Consider the following 15,817-nt stretch of genomic DNA (forward strand, 5'->3'; position numbering starts at 1 on the left):
GGCACTGCTGTCATTCACTTTTATTCATAATTCCAACATTAGACATACATGCTAAAAACTTGCATATAAATATAGAAAAGAGCACATACCCGAGGTGGACGTGGATAAGGTGCGGTGGGTGCAGAGGGAGAGGAGCCTTACAGACGTTTCTCGCTATGCGCTTCTACGGAGGCTGCTAGCATGTATGTCTAACGTTGGAATTATGAATAAAAGTGAATGACAGCAGTGCCGGCGCTTCTCTTCTCCTTCCTACATAAAATATATCTTTACATTTTAACCGATTTTGGACCAGGATCATTGAAATCTACACCCCATTTACGTTTCACCGTGGCCAAACACTTTTCTGCACAATTGCATAGTTTGCCGACAACTTGTCACCTTGTTATGATTCAGCCCTAGGGGGATAGCCACCAATGCTCGAAGCTGCGTGTAGCGTTTGGGAAATCTCATAGACCACAGCCCTTGACTAAACAATGGCAATCGACCATAAATGGTGTAAGATGAACACTATGTACGCTCCCATTCATTTAATGATGACACAATTGTGACACAGTGAAACCCGAGAGGTAACCGGCAAGGATGGACACTGGCAACGGCTTGTCAATAAGTGGACAGTTAGTTCTTCGAGGTGATTTTTTGGAAGCAGGAAACATTTGCAGGTGAAAGCATCTGAGTGATTCTGGCAAAAGCCATAGTATCTCCCAAATGACAGGAGTTGTGTGAAGTTCCTGATATGCAGTACCTAAATATGGCCCTGACTGAGAGAGAGCTGTCAGAACACACAGTGCATCACAGCATGCTGCGTACCCACAAACTTGTCTATTGCCAAAAGCACCTACAATGGGCCTGTGAGGATCGGAAAGGGACAAACAGAGGAAGGTGGACCTGGTCAGATGAATCTCATTTTCACTGGCCTCTAGTTTCCCAACATGACCTGTTTATATTGTTCAGGTTTACTGCAGTTATTTTAAGGTGGCCACAACCTGAGCTGTCTGACCATTGAACTGTTCATCAGATGATTCATAAATTTTGTCCAATGATGGTTTCAATTTGAACTGATGACTGCCAGATCTTACTGAATAGTGTGTAGAGGGAAGTTTCTGATCCCACAGAGCCTTCCCAGTCCTTTCTCTGTGCCTTCGGTTTACCAGTGTCCCCTGTTGAATTTCTGTGACTTCGGGACTCCTTGGAAGCCTTCAGCAGGAAGTGTTGAACTCGCATCCCTGAGTGCTTCCGCAGACGGTCACATTCATATTCTACATGTGCAAACTTGCCAGTGCACAGTATGGACCCAATTATCTATAGAAATACTCAGGGTCGTGAGTACTCCAGAAGGCACATTTAACCAGTTGGTTCTAATAACTTCACAGGCAGCACAGGATGGACCGAGGACACAGCGAGAGGACTGGGAAGGCTCAGTGGGATCCAGAGCCTTATCTCTACATATATCTGTGGGTCAGGTTCCACAGATTTCTCTCTACCAAAGGGAAGGGAATTCCAGAGCCTGTGGGATGAGGGGAAACCAGGAGCCCAATGGTGCAGTATCGTTAGGTCAAATGTATGTCACAGAATTGTGGGTAATGAATATTCATACATTGGGGACCTCCCCAACACCCAAAATCCCTATTCCCTCTACATAGGTAAGTATGGGTTTAAAATGATGGTCCATCCCACAGTACTTCCTGTCGGAATGTAACCCGTGGATACTGTTCTGCACAAAGTAACAGGCCCTGGGGTTAGATACCATGTTTGTAGCTGCGTTAAATTATTCTGGTTTCGACATTCAAACATACATAAAGTGATACTTTACCGATGCAGAGCCCGGGAGGCATCCAGTGCCATTACAACTCTCCGCTCCCAACTCAGGTCAGGTTCTCTTTGCAGCAGTTCACGTAGTGTTCCCTTTTCACAGTATTCAGTCACCAGAGAGTAACAGGGCTCTGAGCCTGAAACAAAGGATAGCAATTAGAATACAAAAAACTAGGACAAAGACTTGTAGAAACGAAATGTGGAAGAAATGATGAGGGCGGGAACAAAAATAGGAATAAAGAAAAAGATGGAAAGACAAGAAAGCAGAAGGACTAAAGAGGCGATCGAGGCAATGTCACAGGTTCTGCAACAGAGAGGCAGACAGGAACACAGACAGTAGGACTTCCTGTGGCGCTACTTCCTGTCAGCAGGGCCGGGCTGAGGCAGAGGCGAGATAGGCTCCAGCCTCAGGGTGCAGTGTAGGAGGGGGGTGCACAACTCACTCAGCTATCATTCCCCTATCGTGTTTGAAGCAGAGAGAAATAACAAAAGAAGATACATGGCAGTGACTGCAAGCCAGATAACTAGAGATTAAGGTGTTGGGGGCCCTGGGGCGCCTCTTAGTCTAATAACAATTAGTGTGTGATGGCTGGGGTGGGGGGGATGGAGGGGCGCACTTTGGTTTCTCAGTCTTGGGAGCTGTCCCGACTCTGCCTTTTAGTATATTATTCTCACCGGATTCATCAATACAGATGCCATAAAGCCGCAGAATGTTGTGACTTTCATACTTCTTCATGGTCTTACACTCAGACTCGAACGTCTTCCGAATAAACCTGTAAGAAAGAACACATCTGACTGAACTCTGGGTAATTAGGATACAATGATGCTGTTCAGAGTGCTGGAACCCCAAGTCAGCAACCAATCAAAAATCAGATCTGTTGAAGTGTTCCTGAAGTGACACGATGAGTTACACATGGGTACACATAGTACCTATCCTACCAAGAGCTCATCTGAGGCCCCTTGTAACAGTTAATGAGGAACTGTAGTGGCAATAACGTAATGAATAAAGTTATTTTTTTGTTTTGTTTAAAATATTGATCTATATTAATATATAGATTATTTAGTCAGCGTTTGGCCATTGAAAAAACTTTCTCTCACAAATTTACTTTCTGAAATTTATCCCAGAGGACACTTGTACTAATACTAATCCACATAAATAAACTACATCTCCCAGCATGCATTGCGCTGGTCGGAGGCGCGCTGCACTGCCCGGTTCCTGAAACTGTAGCACCCTGCAATCTCTCCTTCGAAAAAATGGCAAATCCCATATGGATGGAAGAAAGAAAAGTTTGGCACTCCAATTATTTATTGCTGCTCAATAAATCCGATGTTTCAGGGTAACAATTTCCCTTTTATCAAGGTAAGCAATGCAAAATAATGTGCACACAGGGGAATGCAGACACATAGTTCACAGTCAGGCATCTGCAGCAAATGAATGGGGGGGCAGAGGAGCAGCCCTTATATGTAAATAATGCTGTTTATTCTAGCCCCGCCCTCCGGCACACACTATTATGAATCTCCCTTATCCCTAATTCATCTTAACAATTCATTTATTTAGAGTAGGAGGAGTTTCAGCTTTCCAAAATTGTAGCATAAATTTCCAAGCATGGAAAAGGGAGCCGGCGACCTTCTCCTTGTCTTGATAATCTATAGATGTTAAAATAGTTTTTATTGGGGTTTTTAAAAAAGAAAATAAACAGTACAGCCAAATGGGCAGTTGTATGCATTTGTCTATAAAAATTTCACATTGGTAACAATAACATTGCTTCCTTCCAGATCAAACAGTATTCATAGTGATAGTAACATTTGTTTATATGTCATACATAATAATCGAATTGGTGTACTTAACACATAAGTATTTACGCAACATATTGTTGCTAATCCTGTTACTAGATATATGTTTCATAGTAAGAAGAATTATGATATTTTCATAGATAAATGATTAATTGGCTATGTTGTTTTGAGATTAGTTATAATTCGAATGGAGCAGATCTCCTCGAGTTGGGGGACCAAAACCACCCTGCTGAACTCTCAGGGGTCGCGTCCAACTCAACAAGTCAAAGCATAGTCATCTATGTGTTTCCGGTTAACATTAAGTTGAGTAGTTTCATTCGCTTATTTATTTATTTTTTTTGCATGTTTCTTGCACTGTACAGCTGGCGGATTCTTTCCTGACACACTTACTTATTGTCCATGTTGATCTGGCCCCTCAGGACTTTGATGAGTACTGGATCCATGAAGTATTCTCCTACATACAGGCTGTGGCCCTCAGTGGTCATCAGTGGTGATGGTTCTCTACGAAGGTCTGCTGCTGGAATCTCTTTGATGTCCCAAGGTCTGAGGACTTGAGGCGTTACTAAGAAGGTAAAAATGTCCTATAGTGAGTAAAGAACCTTCTAATAATAGAGAGGAATACCTGAGCAAGAGATATCCTACCCTTACTGGAAACAGGTCCCATAGTGGTCAGCCAATGAGGATCCAATTTGGCAGATCGGTAGAAGCTAGTGTGGTTGAGGTGACCCAGCGAGAAATTCCATAGTGAACAGTTCTATCACAGCAACGTCTTCAACTTGAAGCATTCTAATTGGCTAAATAGTGTGGGTATATTATTACTGCAAGCTATTTGAAGGCCAGCAGTTCAACAGGGGGCTGTCCACTCAATCTTGTTAGCAGAATTTCCCTATGGACTTCCTCCCTGGCTTACCTCAACCATACTAGCGCCAATCGCAGAACATTTTCACCCAAAATCAACGTTACCATCTCTTTGAACTTACATAATTTTAGCACTTGCTGCATCTGGTCACTCAAAGAGTCCACCTTGTCGCTCAATCTTCCTGCTTCACCTGTGCAGAAAAAATATTCACACGTGATTTGTGCTGCCAGAACACGTGTAAACGTTACGTGTGGGTAGCCGTCTGAGAAGGCCAATGAGATGCTGGGAATCCCAGCTTGCACACAGATTTCATTCAAATTCAGGGCAGGTTGGAATTGGGCCAACAAAATACCATCCCTGATGAGTTTGACTGGTCTCATTCCAAGCTGCATTAAATTTGCATGCCAGCTGGAGTTATAATCGACGTGATTATAATGATTATAATGACGATCATCTGTTTTGACCACGTTATGGAAGGTCATTGTGGGCTCTAACATATCACTTTAAGTTTTCCCAAATTATTATAGCACCAGCCTACTGCGAAGCGCTGTACAGATCACACAGAACCATTCCCATCTCTAATCAGTTCTTCTCCTCTAACCCTTCCCACTCCTCCCAGCTCCTGAGGTTGGACTATCTCCGATGAGAAGCATTTGGGGTGCCGCTGGCCGCGCCACCAGTAACACGCTGTGCCACACAATATAAATATTGTGTGGCTCGTCGGAACTAGTCCAACACACTACACACTGTCAGGCCCCTCTGATTAAGTCTGACATATTCATCTACTCTGGCATCACGCTGTGCCGCATAATAACGTATTATGTCATCAAGCATGCATTGTGAGGCTGAGATGATGGGTCACCTCCTCACAGGTAGAGACCCCAGCCCCCCTCCATGGAGAGAGGTAAACCATGAGTTAAGTCAGTTAAGAAGAGATAAATTGTGAGTAAAGGTGCCCATACATAGATGATGTATGGGCAACCAAGAGACAAATCTCTCTCTGATTGAATCTGGTCAGAGAGAGATCCGTTGGCACCGTATAGTGCGGATACACCGAATAGTGCGGATACACCGCATAGTGCGGATACACCGTATAGTGTGGATACTCCGCATAGTGCGGATACACCATATAGTGCGGATACACCGTATAGTGTGGATACTCCGCATAGTGCAGATACACCGTACAGTGTGGATACTCCGCATAGTGCGGATACATCGTATAGTGCGGATACACCGTATAGTGTGGATACTCCGCATAGTGCGGATACACCGTACAGTGTGGATACTCCGCATAGTGCGGATACATCGTATAGTGTGGATACACCATATAGTGCGGATACACCGTATAGTGCGGATACACCGTATAGTGCGGATACACCATATAGTGTGGATACACCATATAGTGCGGATACACTGTATAGTGCGGATACTCCGTATAGTGCGGGTACTCCGTATAGTGCGGGTACTCCGTATAGTGCGGATACAACGTATAGTGTGGATACACCATATAGTGTGGATACACCGTATAGTGCGGATACACCGCATAGTGCGGATACACCGCATAGTGAGGATACACCGTATAGTGCGGATACACAGCATAGTGTGGATACACCGCATAGTGCGGATACACCGTATAGTGTGGATACACCGTATAGTGCGGATACACCGTATAGTGCGGATACACTGTATAGTGCGGATACACTGTATAGTGCAGATACACCATACTGCTCCAGAAGTCCTCTGCACTTGCAGAGTGGATGGGCCCTATTCTGTTGAAGCAATGGTGTGTATCCACCATCTTGCAGGAAGTGATTGCGTATTGCAGAAACACAGTGGATAAACCCAAAGACAGTTTCAACAGACGTGTGAACCAGCCCACTGAAAAGCCATGAAACAATCCGGGAGCAGATCTAGTGCCTGGTTCACACATCCTTTTTGGAAGGACAGTCCTTATTTGAAAATAGACAGGTCAACAAGATTAATCTTTAAAGCAAACCTGTGAGGAAAAAAAAAAGATACTTACCTGTGTAGAGGAAAGCTTCTTCTTTGTGACAGTGCTTCTGTCCATGTACGAGCGTAACCACAGTGCACGTGCACGTCCAGTAGCACAATTGCCAAAGTGGCTTCATGCTACTGGGCGGGGCAAACCACACTCGTGCATGCACAGTTCCTCATATACGGATGGAAGAGTGACCACAAGAGCATACCTAACAAGCTCTTATATGTGCTTAGAGGGACCCAGCACTGGACTGGTGGGCTGCAGGAGGATTGCTGAAGCCTCTAGATTATGCAGAGGCTTACCTCTTCTGAGGTATCTCATTTTCATTTTTAGTTTTGGTTCACTTTAATGTAAATTGCATGCAGATTGGAACTGGGCCAGCCATAATGTACTTCCTTGGTGACACTGACGCCAGAAAGCTCCACCCCGCTTGCCTCCGCCCTCTTCCCGAACCGCAGGACGTGCGCTGCATTGTATTACTATCCCAGCTAGTGGACCACTATTATCCACCCAGTATGCGGGGAATCTGAACAGAGCTAGGGGTCACATGAGTCCGCGGGTATGCTCCAGTAAACATCATCAGGCTGGTTATTGTGGAAGGGGTTTGGCCCGTCAACAGTGCCTGTAATGAGGGCGTACTCCTGGTAAATTAGAGGCTGCTCAGCACGAGGGGCAACAAACATTCCACACATGCTTCATACCTGTAGTGTTCAATTATTTCTGACCCTACAAGCCCAGCCAAAGTAGGATTAATGGGCCCGAACGTTTATATGGTACCTGAAATTTAAAGTAAACCTGAGATGGTGCCAAAGGAAAAATGTATACATACCTGGGGCTTGCTCCAGTCCCTTTCGGCTTGATCGGTCTCTCGCTGTACTCCGCCTCCTGGATCCTCCACTACGGCTCCTGGTAATCCAGCCAGTCAGGGCATAGTGCGTGGCCCGTTGTGCTCCCATGACTGGGAGCGTTCTGCGTCTGTGCAGTAGTACAGCCTAGGCAAAGAATGCTCCCAGATTGGGGGAGCGCACATGGCTGGCCTGCGCCGACTGGCTGGAGTACCAGGAGCCGTAGTGGAGGATCCAGGAGGAGGAGTACGGCGAGGGACCGAAACGTGCCGAAGGGGGCTGGAGCAAGCCCCAGGTATGTATACATTTTTCCTTTGGCACCATCTCAGGTTTACTTTAAGTGCACTTGAAGGACTACCTTGCTATCTGGCTAGTATGGTTGGCATGCCAATTTTGATTTTATGAGGGTTATACATGTCTTTGTTGGTGTCTGGAAGTATGGGCAATAAATTTTACCATTTTATTTCCTTACCCTTTGGCTCTCTAATTATCCTAATTTACTATCCTTTATTTAGATGATATGGGGCATATTTTGGAAGTTTGATATCTCACAATTGTGTGTGTTGTTTGGTTAGTCATAATGTACTTTTTGCCAATTTGTAAGAAATCTGTGTGAAAGCCAGAATGTCATATTCAACAAGTAGAAAAGTGCTTGGTGTGGTTCTGGTGGGACTGACTCTGTAGTAGCTGCTTGAAATCCTCTTCAGCAGACTTCCAGCAGTTCTTATTAAGAGCCTTTAGAAATGTCACCCTCTGGTCCACCTGCAGGAGGACTAGCAGCGCTTCTGCATTGTCACTCAGTTGGTCGTTGATATGTTCAAATTTTTTGTAGATGCTCATAGCAAGGAAGAAGCTCTTCAGCCAGTCTTGTTTGCTGTACGTCTCTGCCCAGTTTTTGGCCATCACTAGATTAGACTGCAAGGACAACAATGAAGGTCTCAGTTCCTCACACTTGTCTTGTTGTCTCTGCAGTTTCTCCACAGGAATCATCAGCAGCGTAATCCTCTGCTTCAGGCGGATGCAGAGCTTCTTGTTAGTCTTAGCTTGGTCACACTGACTGTAGATGGCTTTACTGATACTGAATAGGGATTTCAGTACCTCTCCGGCTACCTCCATCTCTGTTTCCTAAATGAGACACAGACACCAAAAGGTTAGGAGTGGACTAGATATAGTTTTCACTGGACCTGAACTCTTGCACAGAACAGTAGGAAAATGTAGAGAAATGCGCCCTGCATGTATTTAGAGAGTTTAGCCTGTGTAATTCCCCCTCATTTGTGTCTAATTAGTTGTAATTTGATCCTCCCCTGTGTCACATGACTGCCTATGGCAGATAAGCAGATAAGCCCATTTGAAAGCACAGGCTGTACACAATGTCTGCTTTCATGAATCAGGAAGTAGAAACTGTGCAGATTTATTTTAGGATTTGGATTAGCTGTAACACATACATGTTTTTTTGTTTGAAGGTTATTATGCTGAAGTTCTGAGTTCAGGTCCACTTTAAAAACTGAAGCCACCTGAAAAAAGTCAGATAGTCACCTATATAGAGAGAAGGCTCTGGATCTCATAGAGCCTTCCTGGTCCTCTCTCCATGCTCTCGGTCCACCACTGTGTCACCCATTAAAATTATGCGAACAACTGGTTATATATTTAGCCAGGTAAAGGGAAGCCTCTGCATACTCCATAATCTCGTGTCCTCCTCACCCCCCACCACTGCCACACACTGACCCTCAGAATATATCCAACAAGAGCTTGTTGGATAAGTTATTGTGGCCACGCTCCTCTTTCTCTACGCGTGTGGACATACCACATCTGTGCAGTAAGCCAAAGCCACTCAACCACAAGCGACACTGTGCAGCTGTGCAGGCACAGTCGTACTCACGCCATGTACTTCCAGAGGGTGCCGGGTAGAGGTGGTGGTCTGGAGCAAGATGTGGGGAGTCTCTGGATAATCCATTCTTCAGAAAATATCTAATTTTTTTTAATTTTATTTCTGTTGTTTAACCGCATTGGGTTCTCTTTAAGCCATGCATGTCAAACTTACTCCTCTAGGCCAAATTTGGTCCACAGAGGCATTAGATTTGGACCACAAGTGGTTTCCCCATTTTGCATTACGTTTGGTCCACTTTAGACCACCAGGGAAAGGATTAGACTGTACATCCGGCCCACCGATAGGCGGAGCGATTCCTCTCTTTTACCCCTCCTTTCCTGCAGAATCGCGAGCGGGGGTTAAAACTCACCTACTCGATGCTTCCTGCGTAGCATCTCCATGGCAACAGGGCATCACATGACACGCCGACGTGACAGGGTACTACACGTTGGCTGCCAGCGTGTGATACACTGGCATGTCATGTGATGTGTGTCACGTGATACTGTTGCCATGGAGACGCGACGCAGGAAGCATAGAGTAGGTGAGTTTTAATCCCGCTAATCGCCCGCTCACGATTCTGCGGGGAGGGAGAGCGGAGGAGGCCAGGAATTATAGGAATGCGGCCTAGGCCATGCAACGTTTGCCCAGGCCTGCCCTAGATCACCAGGAAAGCCATATGGAGGAGGAAGAGGGAAAGCCTCGGGTACCAGGGAACAGTATAGGGGAGGGAGGGTGGTCACTAGACATCAGGGAATTATATAGGGGAGGGAAGATCACTAAACACCACAGAACTGTATAGGGGAGAAAAAGGAACACTAGACAACAGGGAACTGCATACCTCCCAACTTTGTGAGATCAGAAAGAGGGACACTGAAACCTCACCCCTGTCAAACCTCTAATCTAAGTCACACAAACTATAAAGATTTTATAAGAAAATGATGTTGCTGTATTTAAACCACACTGGTCTTTTCTATCTTGGTTTATTTTCCTTCATATTAACATTTGAAAATAAGAGATACTGTATATCAATTTAAAGGATGGAAATAAAGTTTAGAGTCAAGTAACACTATTTTTTTTAGTAGAAAAATACATACAGTATATTTACATAGAGTTGTACATCAGTCCTGAAAGAGGGACAAATGAGGAGGAAAGAGGGGCAGAGGGACTGGGTTCCCAAAGAGGGACTGTCCTTCCAAAAGAGGGCTAGTTGGGAGCTATGGAACTGTATGGGGGGGGAGGGCACTAGACACTAGGGACATATATAGAAGCTGGAGGGGGGACATTAGACACCAGGGAACTTTATAAGGGAGGGAGGTGGCCACTAGACATTGAGGTTGGCCCGCGACTTGGTCAAGTGTTCCATCTCGGCACACTTTGTATTTGAGTTTCACACCCCTGCTTTAAAGAGAACCTGTACTGAGTAAAAATATTTAAAATAAACACATGAAGTAACTTCAAATGAACATTACATAGTTACCTTGCCATCAGTTCCTCTCAGAAGCTCATCATTTTCTTCTGACAATGATCCCTTCCAGTTCTGACAACATTTTGTCAGAACTGCAATATATCAGTTGCTGTTAGTTATTTATCAGTTGCTGTCAGTTATAGCTGAGAGGACAACTGCTGTGCCAAGTAATGTCTATGTTTCCCTATGGCTCAAGTGGGCGATGTTACAGTTTAACTGTGTGCTGATCAGAAAGCTGTTATAGGTCATGGCCATTTTCAAAATGGAGGACGGAAAATTCCCTTGATCACAGCGAACAAACAGGACGCGGGACAGGAGAAAGACACTGAGGAGTAGACTACATGGAGGGTAAGTATGACTTGTGTATGCTTATTTTGACTTTTAATTTTCAGTTCAGGTTTTCTTTAAGCCATGTACACATGCTAAAGGCACCTTAGCCAATAGGGATGTTCGGCAGAGAATGTATGTTTTGTCTGGCCATCCACCACAGAGGGTGGCTAAGCAACGAACGAGCCTATTGTGCTTGTACTTTTAAAGGAATTCTGGGACTGGAAACCAGGAGACAGGTCTCCCTTTTCTGTGGCTGGCCTCACCCGTGCGGCCCGTCTCTTCCACCTCTCCTCTCGCTCCTCTAATGTTAACCCACCCTGTCAGTCCCTTCACTAGCTGCCTATCACACAAGGGATACAATTCAAGATCCTAACCCTCACCTAAAAAGCATGCTAAAGTCTCACCCCTCCGTACGTCTCCAGATACCTCAATGCACTAAATCTCCGTTCTACTAACAACATTCTCCTCTCCTCCTTTCTGGTCACCTCTTCTTCTTCTCACATAAAATATTTCTCTTGAATTTCCTCACTTCTCTGGAACTCCTTCTACAATCTCATAGTCTCACACACACACTTGCCATCTTTAGGCATGACCTGAAAACACACCTCTCCAGGCAAGCATATAACCAAAGACAATTTAACTTTCCATCCACCCCCATATTGAACACAGCTTCCCCTTCACCTACTGTTCTATCTCTCAACCCCTTAGCATGCTGGGATGGGACATTTATACTACTGTTACTGTACCATTAAACTGTACAAATCCAGCTGTTTCAGCGCCATGACCAGCAGACATCTCATAGATGCCTGTGTTAAATTTCGGCAATTTAGAGCCCCGCCGGTCATTCGGGTGCCTCATGCGAGTAGTAACTGATCAGGTACTACATAGAATTTAATGGTTGTAGCCCATCGGCTACAACTATCAATACTTTGGGTTTCTGAGTTTAAATTAGTGTTCACCTCAGGGGGGTTAGGAATTGGATGGAAGGTTTAAGGTTAGGCACTTAAAAGGACCCTGAGCGGTGATTAAAATGGAATTTGGACTTACCTGGGGCTTCTTACAGTAGTCTACATCCTGACCCTGCATTGCAAGCATTCCAATGTAATCATAAATGTTTCTGCTGTAATGAATCTTATCTCAGTCAGCCTGGCTCGTTTCTGGTACATTGCCAAGGAGAAGGAAGCTTGTTATCTCCCCTCCCACATTCCTGCCCCTCACTGATTGGCTGAGGGCAGTTCAGTGTGACAGGAGGCTGAGAAGAGAAATACACCTCTCTGCAAATGCTACTGAAATACTATCTATGCAGTGCTCATATGTGTTTACAAAGCATGCTAGATATGATAGTGCAGTTTTTAGTACAGAGCTCAGTGGAGGGGAGGTCTGGCAATGCATTCACCATTTCAGGCAGGAGAAAAAAAGTGTAGGGGAGGAAATTTCATCAGGATTGGCTTCAGTCAGAGGCAGTAAACATGGAAAATGTGTGTAGTGTACTATCCTTCCAACCTCAACTACCACAAGTCTGCACAGAGCGCAGCTCCCCTGCATGCTGCGTGCAGTGACCCATATCGGGAACTAAAGCAGCGAGTGGAGGGAGCGGAATTAAGGACTGGCAGAGAGGCCACTTCCTCCATGCCCAAATCGTCATTCTGCTCAGTCGAAGATTACGACTGAACTAAACGGGGGCCACTGGGGCGTACGTATGATTAGGCCACCGGTGAGTTGGGTGCTGGGAGAGCAGAATGACAGCTCTCCCTGCTGCCGCTAAACTCCCCGCTGCCGTTATATACTATTCCCCCTCGGAGTTGTAGCAGCTCAGAGGGAGGTGTAATTCGGAGTCTAGCGATCGCCTGATTCCCAAATTAATGTTGCACAGGGTTACGGTGACCATACGTCCCGCTTTACCCGGGACACGTCCCGCCTTCGGGGGGCGCTGTCCCAGGCTGCATGAGGACCCGGGAAACGTCCCGCTTTTAGCAGCAGGACGTCCCGGCCTCGGGACTCTGGCCACCGTACAATGAACTAGCCGCAGCGTCTACTAGACGCTGCGCTAGTTCATTCCCCGCAGCCCCGCTCCAACCTGCAATGTTCTCCTCCGGCAGGCACAGGCAGAGCAGGGCTACGGGAAGATGGCGTCCGGAGGCGGAGCCCTGTATTGGAGACTATTTGTCTCCAGTACAGGGCTCCGCCTCCGGACGCCATCTTGCCGTAGCCCTGCTCTGCCTGTGAGAGGCTGAGCGGGAGATTGAACATCGTCCAGGCCAGGGGGAGCTGCACCTGAGGCACCAGAGGCCGGCTGCGTGAGGGGACGTCTTCTGCCAGGTGAGTAAATGCCTTTTCTTACAGTTGAAGTGTTTGGCCACATTGCGTGTATTTTGTACTGACATGTTTGCCCGCAGTGCGTTTATCTTGTACTGACATGTTTGACCACATTGCGTGTATTTTGTACTGACATGTTTGCCCGCAGTGCGTTTATCTTTTACTGACATGTTTGGCCGCATTGCGTGTATTTTGTACTGACATGTTTGCCCGCAGTGCGTTTATCTTGTACTGACATGTTTGCCCGCAGTGCGTTTATCTTGTACTGACATGTTTGCCCGCAGTGCGTTTATCTTGTACTGACATGTTTGGCCGCATTGCGTGTATTTTGTACTGACATGTTTGCCCGCAGTGCGTTTATCTTGTACTGACATGTTTGGCCGCATTGCGTGTATTTTGTACTGACATGTTTGCCCGCAGTGCGTTTATCTTGTACTGACATGTTTGGCCGCATTGCGTGTATTTTGTACTGACATGTTTGCCCGCAGTGCGTTTATCTTGTACTGACATGTTTGCCCGCAGTGCGTTTATCTTGTACTGACATGTTTGCCCGCAGTGCGTTTATCTTGTACTGACATGTTTGCCCGCAGTGCGTTTATCTTGTACTGACATGTTTGCCCGCAGTGCGTTTATCTTGTACTGACATGTTTGCCCGCAGTGCGTTTATCTTGTACTGACATGTTTGCCCGCAGTGCGTTTATCTTGTACTGACATGTTTGGCCGCATTGCGTGTATTTTCTACTGACATGTTTGCCCGCAGTGCGTTTATCTTGTACTGACATGTTTGGCCGCATTGCGTGTATTTTGTACTGACATGTTTGGCCGCATTGCGTGTATTGTGTACTGACATGTTTGCCCGCAGTGCGTTTATCTTGTACTGACATGTTTGCCCGCAGTGCGTTTATCTTGTACTGACATGTTTGCCCGCAGTGCGTTTATCTTGTACTGACATGTTTGCCCGCAGTGCGTTTATCTTGTACTGACATGTTTGCCCGCAGTGCGTTTATCTTGTACTGACATGTTTGCCCGCAGTGCGTTTATCTTGTACTGACATGTTTGCCCGCAGTGCATTTATCTTGTACTGACATGTTTGCCCGCAGTGCGTTTATCTTGTACTGACATGTTTGGCCGCATTGCGTGTATTTTGTACTGACATGTTTGCCCGCAGTGCGTTTATCTTGTACTGACATGTTTGGCCGCATTGCGTGTATTTTGTACTGACATGTTTGCCCGCAGTGCGTTTATCTTGTACTGACATGTTTGCCTGCAGTGCGTTTATCTTGTACTGACATGTTTGCCCGCAGTGCGTTTATCTTGTACTGACATGTTTGGCCGCATTGCGTGTATTTTGTACTGACATGTTTGCCCGCAGTGCGTTTATCTTGTACTGACATGTTTGGCCGCATTGCGTGTATTTTGTACTGACATGTTTGCCCGCAGTGCGTTTATCTTGTACTGACATGTTTGGCCGCATTGCGTGTATTTTGTACTGACATGTTTGCCCGCAGTGCGTTTATCTTGTACTGACATGTTTGCCCGCAGTGCGTTTATCTTGTACTGACATGTTTGCCCGCAGTGCGTTTATCTTGTACTGACATGTTTGCCCGCAGTGCGTTTATCTTGTACTGACATGTTTGCCCGCAGTGCGTTTATCTTGTACTGACATGTTTGCCCGCAGTGCGTTTATCTTGTACTGACATTTTTGCCCGCAGTGCGTTTATCTTGTACTGACATGTTTGCCCGCAGTGCGTTTATTTTGTACTGACATGTTTGCCCGCAGTGCGTTTATTTTGTACTGACATGTTTGCCCGCAGTGCGTTCATTTTGTACTGACATGTTTGCCCCCATTGCGTTTATTTTATGCTGACATGTTGCCCGCAATGCGATTATTTTGTGCTGAAATGTTGCCCATTGCGTTTATTTTGTGGTGTCTGGGGTAACTGTTGCTGCATTTATTATTTAATGGTCATAGTTGGCTGTGTTTGCTGCTTTGGGGTTATGGCATACTATTAAATAGCATCACACAGTTTCTGCACACCTATGATGTAAATCCACGTTTGACCACATCACGGCGTAAACACTGTTTTCTTATGCCTCGCTGTTGCATCATTCTGTGAGCTCCGCCCATAGAATGTCATGACCACGCCCATTTTTCGCGCGCGCTGCAGACACCAAATTTTTCGGCGTGGCGCACCCCCCCCCCCCAATTCACCCCCCCCCCCCCCAGGTTGAGCCTACAAAAATCTGGTCACTCTATGCAGGGTGCGCATCATGGCATTGCTGCTATGATAGCGCCCAGCATCTGCGCTCGAACCTGCTTCGCCACTGGGGGCGCTGGAAGGGGAGGATGGTGCTGTGACTTCACAGCACCACTAACTAAACAATATTAAAAGTATTTTGGCGGTGAAAATTGGGTCAGGGGTACTTGAATGCACAGCTACTCACCAGAGAGTGAGGTAGAACCGACTGCAGCCACTCACACTGCTTCCTGTGCCCACTTCTAGTGTGGAGCGTCCATGCAGCCAATCAGAGG

The 15,817-nt window shown here is 46.0% G+C and overlaps 1 protein-coding gene across 1 annotated transcript in view; it reads right to left on the reverse strand.

Annotated features, from left to right (window-relative positions):
- LOC137538685 (mixed lineage kinase domain-like protein) overlaps positions 1-15,817 on the reverse strand; it is a 38,404-nt gene that overhangs the window by 11,179 nt on the left and 11,408 nt on the right. The window contains exons 2-6 of the mRNA XM_068260974.1: positions 7,984-8,431; positions 4,584-4,652; positions 3,994-4,165; positions 2,485-2,582; positions 1,811-1,946 (exon numbers count right to left, since the gene is read on the reverse strand). Of these exons, the coding sequence (XP_068117075.1) occupies positions 1,811-1,946; positions 2,485-2,582; positions 3,994-4,165; positions 4,584-4,652; positions 7,984-8,422 (914 nt within the window). The 5' untranslated portion in view covers positions 8,423-8,431. The remainder of the gene's footprint in view (positions 1-1,810; positions 1,947-2,484; positions 2,583-3,993; positions 4,166-4,583; positions 4,653-7,983; positions 8,432-15,817) is intronic.

Source organism: Hyperolius riggenbachi, chromosome 11, assembly GCF_040937935.1.
Source record: "Hyperolius riggenbachi isolate aHypRig1 chromosome 11, aHypRig1.pri, whole genome shotgun sequence".
Lineage (NCBI taxonomy): Eukaryota > Metazoa > Chordata > Amphibia > Anura > Hyperoliidae > Hyperolius > Hyperolius riggenbachi.